This window comes from Argopecten irradians, chromosome 5 (genome assembly GCF_041381155.1).
Source record: "Argopecten irradians isolate NY chromosome 5, Ai_NY, whole genome shotgun sequence".
NCBI classification, from domain to species: Eukaryota; Metazoa; Mollusca; class Bivalvia; order Pectinida; family Pectinidae; genus Argopecten; species Argopecten irradians.
The window spans coordinates 46,799,747-46,823,323 of NC_091138.1; the positions used below are offsets into that span (position 1 = coordinate 46,799,747).

General features: G+C 35.9%; 1 protein-coding gene across 6 annotated transcripts in view; it reads right to left on the reverse strand.

Annotated features, from left to right (window-relative positions):
- LOC138324056 (transcription factor 7-like 2) overlaps positions 1-23,577 on the reverse strand; it is a 55,535-nt gene continuing 31,958 nt past the window's right edge. For 2 of the 6 annotated variants that reach the window (XM_069269062.1, XM_069269064.1), the window contains 7 exons: positions 17,390-17,513; positions 12,724-12,811; positions 8,647-8,850; positions 8,152-8,329; positions 7,468-7,630; positions 6,688-6,760; positions 1-4,240 (listed from right to left, as the gene is read on the reverse strand). In XM_069269062.1, the coding sequence (XP_069125163.1) occupies positions 3,868-4,240; positions 6,688-6,760; positions 7,468-7,630; positions 8,152-8,329; positions 8,647-8,850; positions 12,724-12,811; positions 17,390-17,513 (1,203 nt within the window). In that variant the 3' untranslated portion in view covers positions 1-3,867. Of the gene's footprint in view, positions 4,241-5,555; positions 5,633-6,687; positions 6,761-7,261; positions 7,425-7,467; positions 7,631-8,151; positions 8,330-8,646; positions 8,851-12,723; positions 12,812-17,389; positions 17,514-23,577 lie in introns of all 6 variants that reach the window. The other 4 variants (XM_069269067.1, XM_069269065.1, XM_069269068.1 and 1 more) reach the window with 4 other exon arrangements.

Genomic DNA, 23,577 nt, shown 5'->3' on the forward strand with positions numbered 1-23,577 from the left:
TTTAGTTTCAACTTGAGGTTTATTACAGAAACAAGAATGCTGTAACACATAAATACACTGGTCAATTTGTAAAAGACATCTTGATTACCTCGACAACAAGAGTGACATCATTTAGCTGTGTGTACAGAGTAAGTCGGACTGAGTGTGGCTGCTGGTTTTAAAGTTAAAAAAAAAAAAGAAAAAAAAAAGCACCACCAGAGGGCTACGCCCAATGGAACCAAACTCAGGTGACAAAATTCTGTCAACATGTCACCCATAACATAACTTTATACTATCATGCATATAAAAACAAAAAATTACGGGTAATAAAATTTAGCATTTTTTTTTTAAATAAATGCTTTGGTTACCGTGGTTACCCCATCAACTATCAGCTGACAAGGTAAAAAAAAAAAAAAAATCTTTGGAAAAGCAGAAACTGAAAAATATTATTACATGAAATTAAAAAAAAATCTATAAAATCATATAAATTGCTTAATAAAATTTATTCTTTTTATGAAGAGATTTCAAAAATTCAATGGTACCGTTAATGAATCTCTGTTACAACCTTTTTAAAACAACATTTGTCCAATATGTAGGTTTTGTAGCATTTTAATAATTTTGTAGAAATGCGACTTTAAAATCATTATCACTAACAATTTCATTTGGGAAGATGTAAGTTTGCGTGGGATTTTTAAAAATATCTTTCTTTGGTATATGTCCCCATGTAAAAACATAAAAACGGCAACTGTTGTCTATTATTTTCTATCCATTAATTACATAATTATATATACAAACATATTGCTTTTAAATATTAAAGACATGTTCTGATAAATATATTATTATTTGGTCCAAATACTGAACCCTGGAACCAAAGTTTGTGTCATGATTACCAGTTTTGGTAAATAGCACTAAATTGCATTAAGGGAACACACTAACAAAAAGAAATTAAATTTAGCCAAAACTCAGGAGGTTGAAAGCATACAACTTGACTGTCACTCTGCTGTCAAACTGAATTATCCCCCCTTGGTTCTACACGGACACAATGTTATAATTGTTAATAATACACCATGTATTGTGGACCTATATATTTCATTTAATGAAATAAAGTGGTGAGATTTCTTTTTTTTGTGAGTACCATTTGATGGACTAATCAATGAAAGCTATGCTTGTGTCTTAGTTCATTAATCATTTTGAAATTGAACATTGTACAATTTCACTCTCGCACATGCGCCCACGCATTCACTCACTTTTACAAAGGCAGAAAAAAACTGTTTCTGACTCCATGTATTGTGTTCATTTATCACATTATAAATATCATTATTATCTCTGACCTTGTGTAATAATCATTATATAGTTCTATAATTCTCTGAGCATTATACAATTTCCATATGTACACAGTCCATCACGCACCCAAACATTGAAATATAAAGTAGACATGAGCGTCACTCCTCGCACCCAAGTCACCGGACACAACACAGTACACATAATACATGACTACAACCACAAGCCAAGAGCAGATAATTTAACTAGGTCTACTCATATATGGATGTAAAATGTTGAAATTAGACAAACAATGAAATAGCTGCTTTTTGCCCAAATCATAAAATTTACATATATAGAGAAAAAATACATTTGAATTTTCCAAATTTCAGAATTCAGTATGAATTAAGAGAATTTTCAACCATTATCATATAAAAACAGAAGTTCCTCTGGATCCAAAATTTTAATTTAGTTTGCATAATATTCAATTTGACATATCATTACAATATTCATCTGTTCATGAACACATATTTCAATAATCCTCTAATTTATTATTTTTTCTGATGTCCTATAATATAAAACTTGAGTTCCAGGAGAAAAACGGTTAACCTACAACTATAATTTTAACTTGAAAGAGGTGGAATTTGAAGGTTAGTGAAAAATGTCCAACACCTGAACCACTACTCCCGTCACAACCCCTATTTTTTGAAAGGAAAATCAATATTCCATGTGAATTTAGATTTACAACCGATTAACAAAAGGGAAATGGACATGAAACTTAATCACAACTTTACAAACTTGGGTTTGGTTTCTGAAATAGTCTTAAATCAAAGTTACTCAAAACACATTCACCCCCGAAGTCACATTTAGACTCTTCTAAATGAAAGATTAGACCAGTCCATTATGAAATTTCAGGGGTGAATGAGTTAGTTTAGTTCTCAACACCTAACAGGAAAGATAACTCGCATCACAGACAGTTTTTAAACCCCCGATACATTTAGGTTTATCATCGTTATAATCAACATCTACAAATAAATATCCATACGTAACACCCTGTCATAATATTGTACTTAAAAAATATGAAAAAAAAAAGAGATTTGCACCAATAAATGACAATGTTATAATAATATGCTAGATTTCCATGACTCCTAAGAACAATGTTGTGGCAGTTGTAAGGGTATGGCGTTTTAACATGCGTCTTCTACATTCACGTCAACATCATACACTATCTTATAACTACAACGAGACTAGGAACAATAAATCAAAAGAGCGCATCATTTCATATTAATATAGAACCAAATCAATTTGAAAATATAAATTTTTGTCAATATTTGAATAATCATATATTCCTCTGACTGGATGTTTGAAATCTTATGACAACTTTTTAGTACTCAGATGAATTAAACTTTAAAGTTCAATTACGAATTTTTTAGCTGGAAAAAAAAAAAAAATTCGAAATTCACACACACTTTCAGATCAGTTACATGATATAAGTTCAAAATAAGATTAATAATTTTTGCACCTTTATAACACATATATCATTGTTTCAGTCCCATACTCGTTAACACACACGTACACGCACATATCAATCACTCATCACATATACGCTCGCTCCAGGTATTCGTCACACTTATCCCAGAGATCAACTCCGACTGTCCTCGGCGGAGAGGTTTATTTTCGAGGAAGGATAGATGAGAATAATGATGAGACTACGCCTAGGACAGGAGGACAATTATTATTATGAAAACGTCTACTACATATAACAATGAATATTTCTATGATAATCAATGTAGAGTTGACGAGAACCGGAGAGTTACATTTGCCAGCAGACTTGTTTACAATAGCCTTCGGAGCACATACCCAATAAAAAACAAATTCACTAAATCATATATCATGTTAATTAAAAGACCAACCAGTTACTGATATACTACATGTATCTAAAATTACTTAAATTTGTTTACCTATAAATATTTCTTTTTAAAAACTACCTCATATTGTCGACTTTTAAACAACAAAATAATTTCTTCACAAGTACATATCTATAAAAAAATCTTTCCGACACAATTTTTCTTATTAAAATGAAAGAAAAAGGAAAATATATCATCAACTTCCTGAAGGCTATGAACTTAGTTCACCACACAGTTTGCCTGATGTCGTTCAAAAATCCTGACTGGTATAAAAAAAAAAAAATTGGTTTCCATAGCAACTATGGTTACTAATCAGCAGACATGCATTGGCGTCCGGGATCATACGGTGGTCACCAAAAGGGTGGCTCTGTCACAACAAGGGGAATCCATATACGAATGGTTCTGGCAGTTTCGGTGATCACTGACGCGACCACTCCTGTTGAAAGTTTGCCCCTGCACAGCGGAGGCCCAGAGAGGGTCGATCACAGAGTAGCCTCCCCTTCACTGTTCACACAAATGTAACAACTCCAGTGCGAGAGGACTCGGGAATACCAGTAACAGTGATATGAGATCTTAGTATTATGCTGTACACTATATCGTTCTTATGTACAATAACACCAAAATACACACAATGAGAATGAGAATGGCTGAAGACTTGATCCCACCAATCAACAGCTATGGGGTAGGAGTACTGCTCTGTGAAATGTAGGCACTGGTTTATTCACATAGTCAGCGTGACATTTAGGTCGGCTCTGTCAGCTAGGCCGTACTGACGACTGTCATTTAGGTCGAGAGACCTGGGACACAGGGGCTCCCTAACAACACCGTTATCAATGGGCTTTATAGTCACATCTAGGTCCTCGCCTTGGTCCCCTAGGTCCAAACCGGACGGTGGCGAGTTTTGGCAGAAAGACTTGGATGGTGTAGAAAATGCATCGTCACTAGTTACTGAGAGTAACGGACTCCCCACCATAGAGTCACTGTCGTGCACTGAGTCGCCCGTGGTAACGTCGTCACTCATCGGACCATCTTCTCCGTCAGTTATGTATTCGACTCCATCTTCGAGCATGTATCTAATACATTTCTTTTTTCTCCTGAAATATACAGGTCAAAATAGGTATTAGAAAACTGCCAAAACAATTGTTTACAAATTCAACAACAGTAAATCAAGCTTGACCAACATCATCAATATCATACAATTTTTAGGATAAAAACGATCTACGAAAGATCAAAAATACTTGTTTCACAAACAATTTTTAATATTCTGGAATCATGTAAACTATATGTTAAATAGTTATTTTGAAAAGAGCTGATTAAGAGGGAAATCAATTAGAATTTTTTCAGATAAACAAGAATTTGTATAAATAGAAGAAAAGTGTTAAATAACGCCAAACACTACACTATACTTGTCAAAAATATCTAAAAGCATATGAAAAGCAAAAAAAAAAAAAAAAAAAAAACTGAAAATCAAACCAAAGAAAAAAAGCTGTGTTTACAAGATGCAGTTAGCTATACAAGGATAATGTGTTTGTGTGTATATGGTATATAAGCTTAGCCACTACCACGTCACAGCTATAAGCGTTGTGTACCTCACTACCCCTGTACGCTAAGTCAGTATATAGCGGTTAGATTTCAACATGGGCATTCAACTCTCATGCAGCACAAATCATCGCTCAGTTGTTTTCTTTTTCGAAAATGTGGCAAAATAGCAAAATGAGAACCGAAATATTTCAGAGAAAAATTCTTGTTGAAGAAAAAAAATGATGGGTGATAGTTTGAAAAAGATTATTTAAAATAGATTATAGATATGGTGAGATAGTACACCTATGCAATTGCTGTATACAAAACAAAATTCTGGGTAAATGTTCCATGCTATAACAGGGGGGGATAACTGGAAAGAGTACTGAAATATTGGGGGGGGGGGGGAATTAAAGTATTGATCAGTCAAAAACTGATAATGATGGAACGATATTAAGTGATAGGATGTGGCATCAGTCAGAGCAGGCCAGACAAAAATTAAGCATGCTTATATATAAAGGTTACAACAGTGATCACCACTGGTTTAGCAAATAAAACTCAAGCAAAGCTGAAAGAAACACTGAGTTCAGCTGAAACAGGCAAATTAAGCAAAATTTGTCAATTAAAATCAAAACAAAGCTCCCTGTGGCTAGAGTGGCATGCTCCAGTGTTGCTTGGGAACATGCCTTTTAATTGTTGCTATGGCAACATGCAAAATAATTTTTTTAGGCAAACAAAACTGAATATTATGTAGTAATATAACGAGTGTAAATTGCTGAAATCCAGCCAACAGCAGCTAGGATAAGAAAACAAGCATTAATAGCGTAGCAGACTGCAAAGTATATTTAGCATGCGAGCTGCGGCAGCGTACGTGCAGGTTCAATCGTATACCTGACGATACCTCTGTTGATATTGTTGGTTTTATATCTGCAGTCTGATCAAGATCACACGATTGTTCATGCATTGATCTGAAACGAGACAAGATGGCCATTGCAGAAAAGTTGTCGGATTTATAAATCGAGGTACAATTTTTTTTTTTTTTTTGGGAACTGTAGAAGGGGATTTGGTCGTCATCCCCTAAATCTTCAAATCGTTGTTCGGATCACACCACTTGTAAGTGGCTTTCTCTGTAAAAACAAATCATCGATACACAAAATTTCACAAATGTTGGTCCTTATGATAATTTACAACATGCAAATGATCAGATCCCAGCATGCCATTTATTGAATACTGATAAAATGTGGCAATTCAAACGAGACACACTGCTGAATCATTAAAGTCACAAGTCGTACTTGTATCTGGTCAATCTATCAACCAATAAACAATCAGTTTAAGGAAAACAAAGAAAGAATGAATACAACATCAAAATGGGACTTATCGCAGTTTAATTTCAAAACAGTGACATTTGCCATATGTATTGGGGATCAAGATTGCACTGCGAGCCTGTGTTATGGACCACGATATGTCAGCAAATGAAAAACTGTTGGAGTGAATGTAGTTGTCAGGTTCTCGCTGGAACCACTGTGATAGTAAGTTTGTATCTGTTTAACTGTCAGTATTACAAAACTTGGTAGACAAGATAGGACAGCAAAAATCAATAACTATTGCCCAGTATCACGGAAACTTCAGCTAGGGCACACAAACGTCCAATCATATTAAATAGACACTCTATTTGCCGAAATGACCCTAAAAATAACATCCATGGCATCCAACAATATGTCATTAAATTGTTGGTTTTTTTTTCTTATTTTCTTTTTTTATTATTTTTTTCATATGAACTTTTTGTGATTTTTTAAATATACTTTTTTTTCTGATTTTTTCTTCTGAATTTTACTGATTTTTTTCTTCTGAATTTTACGGTTGCATGATGATTTTTAAGTATATTTAAAAAAAAAAAAATTTTTCCTTCCACATTTTACAGTTGAATGGTGTCTCATTTGAATAATGCCAAGAAACAGTGGCTATGACATATGACACTTTTCTGCATTAGCCACGTCTCTGTGCACAGTTGACAGGTACTTACCGACAAGGCTTGCACCACTGTCCCTGCTGTTCTAGACCATACCGCGCTCGACACTTTTTCGCAATCGTACAATCTGAAAAGAAAGAATTTTGACTTCAGAATCTTGACATGACCACCTAAGTAATCTATGATGCTTAAGATATACCTACATCCGAGTTGACATAATTAACACAAATATTACAATAATGTATCTTGGTTTGATTTTCATGATACAGTTAAAGCAAGATTTGATATTGTGTCACTTTAAGAGTACATCGCTATCTTTCCCATGTGGATCAAGTAAAAGAGACAACAAAATTTTCAGACTGTGTCTCTCGGTCAGGATATGTTCAGAACTACTATAAATCTGCAAGTAGTTTAAACATGTTAAATTGAGGATTCAAGGCGCCAGCGTTGAGACGTTCATGTGTGAATAATTAATACATTCTCTGTCTATAAACAGGTGTGTAACAGGGTCAATCATACACAGACAGTTAGTGCATGTTTAGAAGATCTTCAAGACATCAAACACAAGTCTGGTCTAGTTCCGTAATTCCGGCCGCCAGACTTCCCATGTAGACAGAACGCTACATACCTTGATTCGATGCATGATTCTCTTTCTTTTTCCGCTTTTTCTTAGAATGTTGAGCATAGTTATCTCGGGCGCTCCACCCTGGGTACAACTGTAAATGTAGCTCTTTCTCTTTCCGTGCCATTTCATAATATTTAGATTGCTCGGATTTATCTAGTGCATGCCACTGTAAACGAGAAAAGAGGCAGCGGTGTAAATGAATGACCTACCTCCACCACCTGATTGTGGATCTCTCTTTTTCCTCTTTTTCTTAGTGTGTGCAGCATAATTGTCCCTGGCACTCCAGCCGGGATACAGTTGTAAATGAAGTTCTTTTTCTTTCCTTGCCATTTCATAATATTTAGTTTGTTCTGACCTATCAAGTGCATGCCACTGAAATCAGTAAAACATAATCACTTGATACCAATTCTATCAAATCTTAATTTTACAAATTTTTACATGGATGAAAATTTCTCTTTTGAGATTTTTTTTCTTCTGTTTTTGTTCATTTGTTCTTTTTATTTTTGGAATTTTCCTTTTTGATTTTCCTCCAAATATGTCAAATGTTCAAATTGACTGAAGGTTCTGTAAGAACTGACATTTTTTGATAATCAGTTCCTATAATATGGATTTACTGCAAAAAAGAACTTTCTATTATATGAACAGTTTCAGGCATGCATCTATGCATTGAAAGGTCGTGAGGAATAATAACAATTTGTTTTATATTCAAACTATGTAATAAGTAATATCCAAAATTAGGACGCTTATAAATTCACCTTATTCTAAGTGCATAATTGTTAAAGACCGACTCATCTTCACAATTCTTTACTGTATCTAAAAATACCCCGAATAAAAGGCATGCCCATCAAGGATCCAACGGAGTTATTTCCCTTTGACTGCAGCTCATTACTCACCTTTCTACCTAAAATTTGGTTTATTGCTGCGGATTCTTTTAATGTACATTCTGCTACCACTTTGGCCCGTTGTTCCTTCATAAATAACATAAAGGCATTAAGAGGTTTCTTTATATGAGGTTTCTTCTTTTCTTGTTCTTCCCTTTGACTATGCCCGCTGCCACCTTGGTCATGCATTCTGAAAAATCGCACAAGAACCGGTTACTTGGGGATATCACAAACATTTGATATTGAAACAAGACACGTAATTATATAATGTTGCTGATATTTTTACGGTAAAATTCATGATTATAGATGTTATATAATAACAATTACAGTGTATTTATATAAAGAAAATTTAGCCCATCGCAGCAAGCCTACACTCATTCACCCCTGAAAACGCATTTAGAATCTTCTAGTTCAAAGCCTGGAACAGTCCATTTTGGAACTTCAGGGGTGAGTGAGTAATCTTTAGACACCTATATCACTTATTACAGGTATTTATTGATAACTTACCTGTCTTGACCGTGGGGCTGCTGTCCACCATCTTGTTTATTAGCGGGAGACATTAATGAAGGGTGGGGCATTCCAGGATGGGAGATCCCGGGGGGTGGGAACAGGCCGGGATGGCCAAACCGTGATAATGCACTTGAATTTAGTAATGAAGGTGGGTATGCCCCTGTGAAGGCACCTGAGGAGATGGGGTACCCTTGTCTCGGCCTGAAATAAACAAAATGAATAAATAAATAAATACACTTCAATAAAATAAATTACAATTATCATACTTAAAGATGCTTCACCGCCGACAGAGCATAAATGATATTCATTATTTGAACAATAATTGGGTGTTTAATCGTGTAGATGTATGTCTAATTAACGCAAAAAAATAATATGAAATAATTTGTTTTACCTTTGGTGCATGCGCAATCAGTACATCATTCCATAAAACATATATTGCCAGGGAATTTTTTCAGGACGCAATCAATTATTTTTGATATTTTTAACTTGAAATAAAATTAGAACCTCAAACTTTTCGATGACGGTAATAATGTAAAGTAAGTAACTTTTGTAACTGAAGAAAAAGACTAAATCGTCTGCTGCTGTGAATAGTGAATAAATACAATTTGTCAGCGATGGAGCATCTTTAAATACAAAGATAATACAAAGAACAAATCAATAATACCAATTTAGCAATGATTTCAGTTTTTACAAAACTTTTACATTATAAATGTAATCAATCTCATAGATATAATGAAGCCTTCTGAGATTCCTCCCCCCCCCCCTTCTTCCTACCAGATTTCCACATAACTTAGAGTTTTATATATAAAACAATAGATGACAATAGACAGAGAACCATTTTTTTTCTTTGCAGTATTTAAAAAAAAATTCAGTGGGTTTCGTTTTATGACACAACATTATTTATATATTACACTAGAGTCCCAAGTAATTGCCATATTTTATTTCAAAATGACTTTACTAACGTAGATTCTAAATGATTATTATACAAAATACGGATATACCATTAAAGTTTTATGAGCCACACAGTAAGTCTATCACCACCATTTGAGTTCAATTGACTTTTTTACTGTATGTTTATAGCAATGATTTGTTTTATTGTATACAATAAAGCATACCTATTTTTCAGAAATGCTTTAGAAAGAAAACTTCACAAAAGTCAAAATTGTAAATCTTCAAAAGGATAGACAAATTCCATTCAACATTTCCAAAATTTTTATTTCTATTTCATGTTTAAGATTCTCAATGATTTGAAGTATATATATATATTTCTTTAAAGTTTTAATTATATCAAAGCTAAATGTATGAAGAAATATAAAATTTCCTAAAATTTTCAACTTCTTAAAATATTTTAGCTTTGAATTTCAACCCCTGGTTTTGTATCTCTAATTATCTGTCAACGATATTGTTTACAGTCAATGTGTAAAACAAATATGAAACCACTGAAAAAATATCAAATGAAAAACATTTTTCTTTGAAAATCTAATTATCACTCGGCTTAAAAAGGATCAATGGGTCTTTTAGCAACACTTCATCATCAAAGAATGGTTAAAATGTCCACAAAGTATAAATTCAATTTTTTTTTCTAAATAGAAAGGCAGACAAAAGACAAACACATGTAATTATAGTTCTCCCAGGCATATTATATATGACAAGCCTTTGTGGCCTGTAATTAGCGATAGTAACCTAATCAATATTCATATTACCCACTACCTTGATAAAAGATGTAAGAAATGATACAACATATTAACTAGCAGCTAATTTATAATTCTCAAACAGCTATACAGGGATGTGTATGTTGAGAGGGGACACGCTCAGAACGTGGACATCCAGTAAGGATGCTCCAAACCAAACAACAAAGATGAAAAGTTGAACAAAATTTCCCAAGAGATTCCACAGCAATAACTAACAAAAGCATCAAAAGAAAGCAGCCTTTATTCACCAATTACTCTCAATCTCTCATAAAATGAAAACAGATTAATAAACTCAGAGGGTTGGTAAGTGAGGGTGGACCAGCACAAAGGCAGTTACATGCCTAAGATTAGCACATCACCAACAACAGTGGGTGAGAGAGGGCTCTGTGGTCCCAGAGACGGGCACAACACACAGACTAATAACTAGGACACTTTTGGACAGGAATAAAGGCAACCTCTAAAGATTCAATAGAGATAAACGCATTCATGTTTGCTTTGGAATGAAGGACAAAGAAGAATATTTGACTCTACAAAGCAAATGTGGGGGATGCAAATTGCTAATTATGGTATGTAAAGCTGTACCAAAGGTAAGCGATGCTTTTAAGATCGGCCAAACGGAGACTACCTGATCCCTATCCCTTTTGTGGCCAGGCTCGGTCTAACCTCTCCCGACATCTCGTAATATGGCTCTTACATCATCAAGTTATTTGTTGTAGAAGAACAAAAGTCTAACGAACATTATAGATGGTCAGATCTGTTATCTAACCGGTACCATAGCTTAAGAACAAGGAAAAGAACAATTACTATCTGGCTACAACATCTGAGGCAGTACCCCAGGGTCAGTGGGACCTACATACATCTGAGGCAGTACCCCAGGGTCAGCGGGGACCTACATACATCTGAGGCAGTACCCCAGGGTCAGTGGGGACCTACATACATCTGAGGCAGTACCCCAGGGTCAGGGGGGACCTACATACATCTGAGGCAGTACCCCAGGGTCAGGTGGGACCTATATACATCTGAGGCAGTACCCCAGGGTCAGCGGGGACCTACATACATCTGAGGCAGTACCCCAGGGTCAGGGGGGACCTACATACATCTGAGGCAGTATCCCAGGGTCAGCGGGGACCTATATACATCTGAGGCAGTACCCCAGGGTCAGGGGGGACCTACATACATCTGAGGCAGTACCCCAGGGTCAGCGGGGACCTACATACATCTGAGGCAGTACCCCAGGGTCAGGAGGGACCTACATACATCTGAGGCAGTATCCCAGGGTCAGCGGGGACCTATATACATCTGAGGCAGTACCCCAGGGTCATGGGGGGACCTACATACATCTGAGGCAGTACCCCAGGGTCAGGAGGGACCTACATACATCTGAGGCAGTACCCCAGGGTCAGGGGGACCTATATACATCTGAGGCAGTACCCCAGGGTCAGGGGGGACCTACATACATCTGAGGCAGTACCCCAGGGTCAGGGGGGACCTACATACATCTGAGGCAGTACCCCAGGGTCAGGGGGACCTATATACATCTGAGGCAGTACCCCAGGGTCATGGGGGGACCTACATACATCTGAGGCAGTACCCCATGGTCAGGGGGACCTACATACATCTGAGGCAGTACCCCAGGGTCAGGGGGGACCTACATACATCTGAGGCAGTACCCCAGGGTCAGGGGGGACCTAAATACATCTGAGGCAGTACCCCAGGGTCAGATAACCCATATACATTGGATGTAGGGGTACCCCTGGGCCAGGGGACCTACATGCATCCGAGGCAGTACTACCCCAGGGCCAGGGACCCACACAACCACTATATGTCTGGCCACAACATTTAAAGCCACAGCCCCAGGGTACAGGGATAAATACACAGCCACCAGGTCAGATACAAAGAGCTACTGCTCAAGAAAATAAACTCTTCCATTTCACCATGACATGACAATAAAACAATAAAGCCATTTAATGTTCAATAAATGTTGGTAAGAGCGCCAACAAACCAAATATGTCCTCAGAAATAAACAGGACCCTGCTACTATTCCTCGTACAACAGCGGAGACTTGACTGGGACAAGGTGGTATATATAATCTTTGTGAAAAGTCCATAAAAAAACTAGTGTTGGTTATAAACTGCAAGTTGAGTGTATCTGGGTGGGGAGAGAGATGTCGGTCCTACTAACAGATGGTCACCGGGACTGTGTCAGCAGCAGAATCGCTGTCCCTACTCTGTCTGTCCCATAAACCCTGTCATAAACCCCCATAACTCTCTCCAGACTCATTGTTTTACGGGCCCCATGGTCACTTCAAGTTGCCAATAACTCTGAGGATTTTTTTACACACTGAAATGAGAGATAACTAATGAAAAGAGAGGTGAGGACTTACCATTGCACTTGTGACAGGTCTGGCCCATATAAACCGGGTGGGAACTGTGATGGGGATGGATAGGCGTACATTGGTGGTCTCGGTAACCCTGTAAATACACATCAAAATACAGTAAAAATACATCTATATACAGTAAAAATACATCATAATACATCAAAATACGGTAAAATTACATCATAATACATCAAAATATTGTAAAAATACATCGAAATATGGTAAAAGTACATCACAATACAGTAAAAGTACATCACAATACAGTAAAAGTACATCATAATACAGTAAAAGTACATCATAATACAGTAAAAGTACATCATAATACATCAAAATACGATAAAAATATGGTGAAAATTTATCATACTACAATAAAAATATATCAAAATACAGTAAAAATATAGGTCAATAAATATAGAAATAAATGATGAAATTTGAAAAGAATAAGCATGCAGAAAGCTCAATATGAAACTTAATCTTAGCTATGGTCAAGATGATGTTAATGTATTCCAACAAACAATTATTATAGATTAGTGGTAGTCTTGTAGAATGTCAGGTACATTTACCAATGTGGTACTTTATTTCACTGGACCTTGTGACTTATCTACTTTTCAATGCTAAAATGCTAACACTAGTTTCTACTTAGGTCAGGGTGCCATTTGTTTATGTTTTCAAAACCTTTTTAAAGAATGTTCAGATCTGTTGGGCTTAAATATTTAAAAATATTTGTATGACAGATTTGCTTATATGGATTACGAATATACGTACATACATTGTATATCTCCATTCAATATTCAAAAAAAAAAAAAAAAACAGTCTGGGTTTCCAATACACAAAAAATCTGTTGGCCATTTCAATCCAATCCGATTTCTAAGCTGTCAAAGCATGATAAGAGAAAAGAACTATCTTTTGGTGTAAAATTGAATTAGGTGGCACTTGGGCCAAATGTGTAGATAAATGGGACCATGCATATCCCTGGATAGCAGTTTAGGGAGGTCTGCAGAATATAACCTACACTAATCTCTAAGGCTCACTGGCATGCACGCATGCACAGGCGGCTGATTACGAAAAACAGCAGGATTCCCCTCATAATTTTTCACCAATTCCAAAAAACTTAAGCAGATAATTTGAATAAAAGACGATAATTTACAAGATGTTCAGGTTTGACGAACTTAACACCCGAGCTTGATTCCAATCACACTTGTGTTTTATGGTAATAGTCTCCGTGATGGTGACACATTTTCTCCCGCCGAGTTGTAACAACATGTACCAGGGTGTCAATAATTACTGAATACCCTACACAAGGCTGGTTTACTTGTTGCTTGGTGTTTGTAGTATCATAAAAGTATACTCAACTCTGTGAGTGATGACAAATGGATGGACAGAAGGATGGAAGGACAGAAGGATAGACAGAAAGATGGAAGGATAACTCTGTAAAGAAGAAAAACAGAAGGATGGATAGAAAGCCTGTAAAGAAGGACAGAACGATGGACAGAGATGGAAGGACAGAAGGATGGACAGAGATGGAAGGACAGAAGGATGGAAGGACAGAGATGGAAGGACAGAAGGATGGACAGAGATGGAAGGACAGAAGGATGGACAGAGATGGAAGGACAGAGATGGAAGGACAGAAGGATGGAAGGACAGAAGGATGGACAGAGATGGAAGGACAAAAGGAAGGACAGAGATGGAAGGACAGAAGGATGGACAGAGATGGAAGGACAGAAGGATGGACTGAGAGATGGAAGGACAACACTTTGAGGAATGACAGAAGGATGGATGGAAAGATGGAAGGACAGACAAAAGAACTAAAGGATACAACACAAAATGCTATCCCAGAAATCTTAACTAATTATCTGATGTAATATGTCCATGCTTCGTATTATACACAAGAAAATATTTTCAAACATGACATGACGCAGACAACATGTAAATAAGTATCAAATTGATTCATTTGTAATCTGAGAGGAAAATCTTAAGAAAAAGGAAATTCTGGACTTCTGTCGAGTCCTATGAAGATGTTCGGCTTGGGAGAAAATGAGGATGATATGACTGTGGTAGAGTATTGTAAGTGCGGTGGGAATCCTTCGGAAGGATGCGGCCAAGTGGCTCTCAAGTGGCCATTGAGGCCACTACTGCAACCACAATGTGTCAGGGTCGTTGAAACACTTGTAAAGGAGGAACTGTTACCACCTTACCCTGAATCATCGCCCGCATATTGTCTGTCACAAGATTTTTTCTCCGTGATGTATTTATAAATGTGGTAGTACATGCCATTAGTGTTGGCTGGTGTTGAATTTTTTATTAACATCGTTAGAGGAAAAGCTGCACAAGTGTGGTATTGTGTTGATGTATAACAACAGAAATCAATTGTGGGGCTCGGCAATTATACACGAGGATTTGACAAGTCATTGTGATAAGTCCTCTCTCTGTATCTACCTCTCCTGCTGTTTAGATTTGATAGGCCTATCTGATAATGATGTTAACAATCTATCATACACGATATCTGAGAACATGTCGCTTCTTCTGATGCTATCTTAATATGTACCTGTATGTAACATCATAGGATATTGTCACATACCTTCTATCTACACCTGTAATTCAACACAGGACCCTGTCACCTCCTTCTATATGCCTAATACTGTAAACCAACTCACTTTTTGAGTTATTAAATTTTGTGACAATAAATCTTTGCTGAAAATGTTCCTTAATTCAATGGCAAGTCAAATAAATCCTGACTGACAGCAAATCTCAAAATTAAATCAACTTGGAAAACTCTTCAGGTATGGAAAAATAAAATTTATTCAAAGCAGAAAAAAGTTGATTAACAGTAATATCACAGGGACTTGTCACAATCATATACCTATGCCTAATACAGCATCAGAATGAGTCATATACTCATCATCTCTATCAAACATCTATATGATACATTACCCTGTGACAAAGGAGATTCTATTTTTGTACAGGTGCAGACAGATGACAAACTAATAACCGAAAAAAGAATCCTCATCACATGCCTCTTCACCATTAAATCAAACACAATGACTAAATCACAGCTTCCTTTATTCATGCTTCAGAGAATAAATGTATATTTTTACAGTATTATTTGTACAAGCTCTACAGCTGTAGTACAGGACATCCTTGAATACACCACGCTGTTTACCCGACACACCTAATCCTTGTCCATGGTCTATCTGGCACAACACATAGGAGTCTATCACAACAAATGTCATTCTAATATCCTGCTGTTTTTAAGTACTTTTAGCAAACATGGGCTTTCCTCCAAAAACATTTACGGAATTTTGTCACTTTCACAATCTTGTCTGTTCATTTTGGATAATGCCTTTTCAGTCCAATATTTCTTTCAAAAATCTTTGACTCTCTATTTTTTTGTTCTGTTTAATATTTGGAAAACTTTTTATTTTCTCTTTTTTGCTCCTATCCTGAACCTATCAATTCCTTTTCGTCATCTATCTTCTCCAAAAACTATCAAATCCTTTTCTTTATCTATTATTCGTTAAACTTTTCCTCTAAAATCCTTTAAATGAAAGCATCTCATCAATACAATTGATAAAGCTTTAACAACCTGAACACAATTACCAATTAGCGAATCCCACCAAACAAACAGATTCCTTCAGCAGAAGACACATTTCCCGACTTACCTTACGATGTGTAACAGCGAGTGTAAATATAAACCAACAACTATTCCTGTTGATGCCTCTAGGAGGCAAATAGTGTACAGATACAGGCTTTGATCATCTATAATGCATCGGTAGATAATGCAAAGGAAAGTAGGGTGTGTACCCATTAACCCGGGGTACCTCGGTACTACAGCCTTGGAACTCATGTATCATGGATACAACTTAACCCAACTCAGTATTTCTGTACCCTTAATGATTTGTTACCAGAAGGATAATGTCATGGAACTGGATATCAACAGCTTATAGTACATGAGATATGTGTTATTGTATTCAGTTGTGTATTGTTACAAATCTATCATATTATTTTGTTGCTTACGTTTTACATTTAAGAGTCCCCAATGCAGATTCTTTTGTAAAAACTTTCCAATAATTCAATTTAAAGATAGGTACTTTCTCATATTTTGTCCACAAGGTTTGGTTCTATAACCATTTGCTTTGGGTTGGGGTTTTTTTGGTATTTTTTTTGTGTTGTTTAAGTTATGGGCTTTTTGTGAGTACCAAATGTGTAAAATAACTGCAGTATATCTTTTTGTATTCATTGTGGGTTTGAATTCAGGGAGTTTGATTTAAATTTTGATAACTTATACGTCAAATTCCTGAATGATTTGTGGAAATAACTAGATTGGCCACCACATTTTTGAAAACATCACTAAAACTTGGCTTGATTATTTTTGTCTCTACTCCATGTCCGATTCTAAATTTCAAACTAGGGGGAAATAATCTAGTGAAATACTATGCTGCGAAAGTTTTATCAACACTAAACCTGTCTATATTATGAGATTTTTTGGGTTTTTTTTTTGTTTTAGCTAATATATATCAGGAGAGGGGGGGGGGAGCCTAGTAATATGGTAGGTAGGTTTAGCAGACTATAACTTAGGGTCTTGGTGGCCAGTCTAGTTAATAATATAAAGTTCATGTTTTGTAAATTTTTACAAAATGTTTGATCAATTTGAGATTTATAAGACAAAAGTTACCTGTTTTTGGATCTATGTGCATCGGAGGTATGCCCATATGAGCCGGAGGAGGTTGTGACAAGTGTTCACTGTTGTACATTACAAACCCCGGTAAGGGGGGCTGTACCATGGAAACTTTACTCCCCTGAAAATTACAAAAGAACGTCAATTAATGAAAATTACAAAATAATATCAATTACTGAAAATTACAAAATAATATTAATTACTGAAAATTACAAAATAATATCAAGTACTGAAAATTACAAAATAATATCAATTAATGAAAATTACAAAATGATATTAATTACTGAAAATTACAAAATAATATCAATTACAGAAAATTCTAAATAACATGGAAACTTCATTTGACTGAAAAATATGCAAATAATATCAATTACTGAAAATTCTTAACACCATATTACGGAAATGCTTTCATGAAAATACAAAATAGCATTAATTAATTCAATACACTGGAAATTTCACTCCTCTAAAATGTACAAAATCATATTGATAACTGAATATTGTCAGAACAATGACAAATTTATTCCCATGAACAAGAGGCCCAGAGGGCCTGTATCGCTCACCTGGTTTGTAATGCCAAGTAATGTTCTGAATATAAGTTCATTGTTTCTTTTCTGAAGAAATTTGGATATTTACCTCTTATTCCCCTATTGGGACCCACTCTTTCTCCTCCAGGGGGGTCAAAGCCAAAATTTATACAAATTCTGTTAACCCCAAGGATGTTTCTGGCCAAATTTGGTTACAATCCATGCAGAACTCTAAGACAAGTAGAATTTTTTAGGATTTACTTCTATTACCCCTATTGGGCCCCGCCCCTCCTGCCCCCAGGGGGTCAGAGCTAACATTTATACAAGTTCTGTTCCCCTTCCCCCAAGGATGTTTCTGGCCAAATTTGGTTACAATCCATGCAGAACTCTAGGACAAGTAGCGATTTATAGGATTTACCTCTATTACCCCTATTGGGCCCCGCCCCTCCTTATACAAGTTCTGTTCCCCTTCCCCCAAGGATGTTTCTGGCCAAATTTGGTTACAATCCATGCAGAACTCTAGGACAAGTAGCGATTTATAGGATTTACCTCTATTACCCCTATTGGGCCCCGCTTCTCCTGCCCCAAGGGGGTCAGAGCCAAAATTTATACAAGTTCTGTTCCCCTTCCCCCAAGGATGTTTCTGGCCAAATTTGGTTACAATCCATGCAGAACTCTAGGACAAGTAGCGATTTATAGGATTTACCTCTATTACCCCTATTGGGCCCCGCCCCTCCTGCCCCCTGGGGGTCAGAGCCAAAATTTATACAAGTTCTGTTCCCCTTCCCCCAAGGATATTTCTGGCCAAATTTGGTTACAATCCATCCAGAACTCTATGACTAGTAGCGATTTAAAGGAAATGTTGACGGACGGACGACGGACGGACGGACGACGGACGGACGGACGGACGGACGGACGGACGACGGACGCCGCGCCATGACATAAGCTCACCGGCCCTTCGGGCCAGGTGAGCTAAAAATACAAAATTACATCAACTAGCCAAATTGAAATAAATGAATACCATATAAATATGACACAAGACGACATAATACCTAAATGTTCTACTAAAGAAATCAGATATCTATGATATGAGATCATTAACTGCATTGAAAAATCACAGAATCACAATCTCAATTCAGCAATAATTCTCCTATATGAACTCCAATTGTGTAATTCTTGTAAATCTTTTGAATATTTTTGTAACATTTTAATATGGCTCAATGAGATAAGATTTTATTGGAATTAATTTGGAATTACAATGAGATTACATTAGTTTCCAATATCTTCCAAATATTTACACAGGTTTTGTCTTTATTTTATTCCATCTGTAAAATCAATCAAATACGTTTATATTCCGTACAAAAAGGATGAGTTAGAATTCTATTGAATTTTAATTGTAAATGAAATTTTCAAAATAGAAAAGACATTTTTCCATTATAAAGGTTTTTACTTTCATTACAATATTCCCATGCAGATAAATTTATCCGAAACCTAAAGTGAAATTTTTGTAAACTAAACATACCAAGAATTTGACAGTTTCAAACACTTAAAAAATATTATCAGCTCTTCATTAAATCAAAAAATCTTTTTCAAGATTTAAATTTAGACTAAATAGGCTATATCTAGAATAGAACAAAAACCTTTTTAAAGTCTGTTGTATAAGATTGACAAATCAAAACCATAATAATTCATCAAGTGCAATATAACCAGCAACATACACAGGAAGCATATATCCTAATATATGACCTGTAGTCCTTGAAATGCCCCTTGTATCTATCCAATCAATATTTCCTCACAAAAACATGCACATTTCTTAAAGAAAGAATAATACACAACATATTTAGTTAATATCATTTGTCTTTTAATCTTTTGTTTTTAATCCAGGGTACAACTCTGAGTTTGACACGTAAAATCTATCTGTTACGTACAAATGCTTTAATAAACATCCGTGTAGTTTGTCTTGCAAATGTCACGTATCAAACAAAGAGTAATACTAGCACAGTACACTTAGATATATGGATCAGTCGTCGGAAATAAATAAAACGTTAAGATTTTTCTCCTAAAGGCTACGTGTGTTTATTGGATCTGGTCATCACGATAGGATTGTGGTTTAACGAGGTGTATTCAACCCCAACTCATCTTTCCGCGCGATTAACAAACACCTGAATAATTTGCTAATTTATGAGATGTTTGGTCAAGCATAAAGTTCGCTATATTTATTATATAGATTTTGGTTCATTTGTTTCACCTTTTCACCACTCGTTTTTTTCCGCAAAAAAATTTATTGCTTTTTTTCGACACTAATTGTTGAGAAATGAATTATGAATACATATTTGGACAGCGCTAACTAGAACCGGCTAATTCTAAAGTCTCTTCATTATATTTTAGACTTAAAAACAGGTGATCATGTGGGGCCACCCATAGTTAGCCAATAAAGGGTCACCAAACCTCCATTGTTAGAAATCACTGCCTTTTAAAAATACATTTATTACAGTTTGATTTTTATGATTGTTACATATTTTTCATATTTGGAAGGGGGAGGGGGTTACAATTGAAACAAATTTTTTTCATTAAAATATTACTTTTACAGGATCAATTTCTATTTCAGTTTTTGAAACAAAAACTTGCTGAACCACTTGACTAGCCCATTGAAATATTTGTGTTGAAGTCTTTACACCCTTTAAATGATGGGCTTGATGCTGAGCACCACCCAGAAGGCACGGTTAACAATGGATGACCATCGACAGAGACCCGACAACAACAGATACCTCACTCACTCAAGTGTGAATGGCACATTCCAGCTATCATTACCAACGAAATAGAATACCATTGAATTTTCATGTTTCTACATTAATCAATTGCTGACAATATTTGAACCTAATTTATTATTTAGTTAGCAATGAATACCAGGTTTCTGAATAGGGCGATACCATGTGGCGACTCAGGACAAGGGTTTAACATTAGGAGATGACAGAACATTATCTTTGAACATTTGGATTCCTGTAAGTTTTATATATATTTGCATATGGACCCTAAAAACATTATGAATAACATAATTATTGGAGACTTTTATCAATATTGTAACTATTATAGATTTTACAACAGGTTAAGACTTCAGAAAACGAATGATTAGATAGTTCATTGTCCTAAGTCTATGGACTGGTCCGGATCCTGGACAAAAGTTTGGATACCATGCATGTAATCCAGAACCAAGGACAGCTTCATTTGTTTGTAATCCCTGGAAGACCTATATACACACGTTATATAACTTACTTCTCAAACAAACATAGGTGGATTTTATCATAATACACCAAAACACAGTTTGTAACTCACAGTAATTGTCACTAAAGTTGGAGAAACTTTGACTGGACTACAAAAATATTCCATTTGGAGAAATTGATCGGAGAAATTGATCAGGTCCTGAACTTTGATTAAGCACAAATATTGTTTCTATTTTGGAAAACTTGAAAGTAGAGAATTTAGACAGGATTACAAATAAATTCTATTTGGGGAACTTGATCAGGTCCTGGTCTTTGAGTAAGGACAATTATTGTTTAAACAATCTACTCCATAGCCAAGACGTCCTGAATTTAGTGAATTTGGACAAACCCATCAATATACTCCAATCGTGAACTTTGAGAACTTGGACAGACTTATAGCAGTAAACTATAGACAATATTCATGATTAATGACCAAGATAAAAACACCAAGACGGTTTAATTTGTAGCCAAACATTACAAAAGTGTAGAAAAACTCCCATTTATTACAATGACGGAGACCAATAGCTCTAGATTATGCTTATCATGCCGTGGTCATATTTGGTGTTGGAGAATGGTCAGATCCCTAGGGAGTCTGCTTTTAACACTATCCCCCACACCCCTGGCACTTTTCATTACTCTATCCTTACAAGCTCGGGAAACAAAATACATCCAAGTACATTTACCATATTGCATCAGAGGATTTCAGTGATGTGATAACAGCAGCTTTAAATTTTACAGTCCACCATACTGACCTGTGTAAAAGTCAAAGATAAACTCTGATATCTCCCACTACAACCCTAACACCACAGACGTATATAATGGATAGCCCCATTTGTCATTTTCAACAGAAAGGTTGAAAAGTTGAAAAAGCTAAGTGAAAAAGTGTTAAAATCCATAAAGCATGTTTAATAGCCGTTTATCGGAAGATGTCAGACATATAGGTTTTTTCCCCCCTTCCATATCAAAGTTTTTCGTCTAGAAAAGAAGCTTTTGGGAAAATTATTGAATTCTTTTATTTGAAACCAGATTTGCATGTCTACAAGAAATAAATTCCTCTATCTCTATACAATAGGGGATAGAGAGACCTGGACAGACATGGTCATATATGCCCTCTCTCGCCATCACAGCTTATTTGTATGGTGAGGATTTTTTTTCTCATCTTTTCATAAACTTCTGAAATATGCTATTTTTTTTCTATTTTTTTTTTATGGATTAAATCAACATCCTATTAACAAAAGATAGTTCACACTCGAAATAATTTATTGAACTATTTGCCATTACAACGATTCTGGCAATCAATATTACAGGGTATATACACAAAATATTTGGTAAAGGATAGACTTTTTATGGAGTTTTGATATATTTATATTGCAGTATCACAATGGTATTGTATCTGACTCACATCCTGTATCAATATTAATGTTCAGGGACTTGAAGTCATTAATTATCCTCAACAATATACCTGAACCGGTCAGTTCTCTCGTTTTTTGCTCATTAAGGCACAGAAACACAGTGGGTGGGAAACAATACAGGAAAAAATGGCTCCCACTTGGTGGCCATATGGGGAGCTAACAAGCCCCCCTCCCCCTCTACATTCTGACACACAGAGGTGTCAAGATTCTACATACAATGTTTGAATTTTCCTCTTAATTTACCCACCAGAACGGCTCCAACACTTCACATACCAGTCTTATTTAAACTGCTGTCTACCTCAACAAAACCGCCCTAACATGGCCTAGAAAATCCACAACTCAAACAAAAACAACTTTAGATTTTTTCTGTGTTTACAACCTTGATTTAATAGAATTAAATATCATGAAAATGGTTTATTTATCAGAGAACAGTCCCTGTGGCGAGCCCCTGGAGAAGTGTCAGATAGCAGGAGGGGATCAATTTTTGAGAAGCAGTTTGGCATCAGATGATCCAGTGATGTAAAATGCCACAGACCTGTACCTGGTACCCCCTCCCCATACAGGGTATCATTTATACTTATGGGAGAGAAAATTTCACCAGTCATTCCATTTTTAACAAATACAAACTCAACATTACTCTCCTATGCTGTATGACCCTTCTATAGATATAACCGGAGTTCATGAATAAATAAACACTTGATCAAACCTTCTCAAATATGTATACTGCTAAAACCTATAAAAGTATGCTAAGTTTTATGCAAAAGGTTTTTCACTGGTAGTTTAATCATTAATCATGAAAGCATTGGGTAGTATATTGATGTTTGATGTCAGCCTCAGTGAGCATGACAAAAATGAAATTCTCTTGGCAGTTGGGACGGTCTGCTCATGTGTAAGGAAGGTTGTAGGGGGCGGCCAAAACAAAGCTCCTAAAATACTCATTATCTATATAAGTACATCAGTATGGATAGCAAAAGTCCAATACAACACCA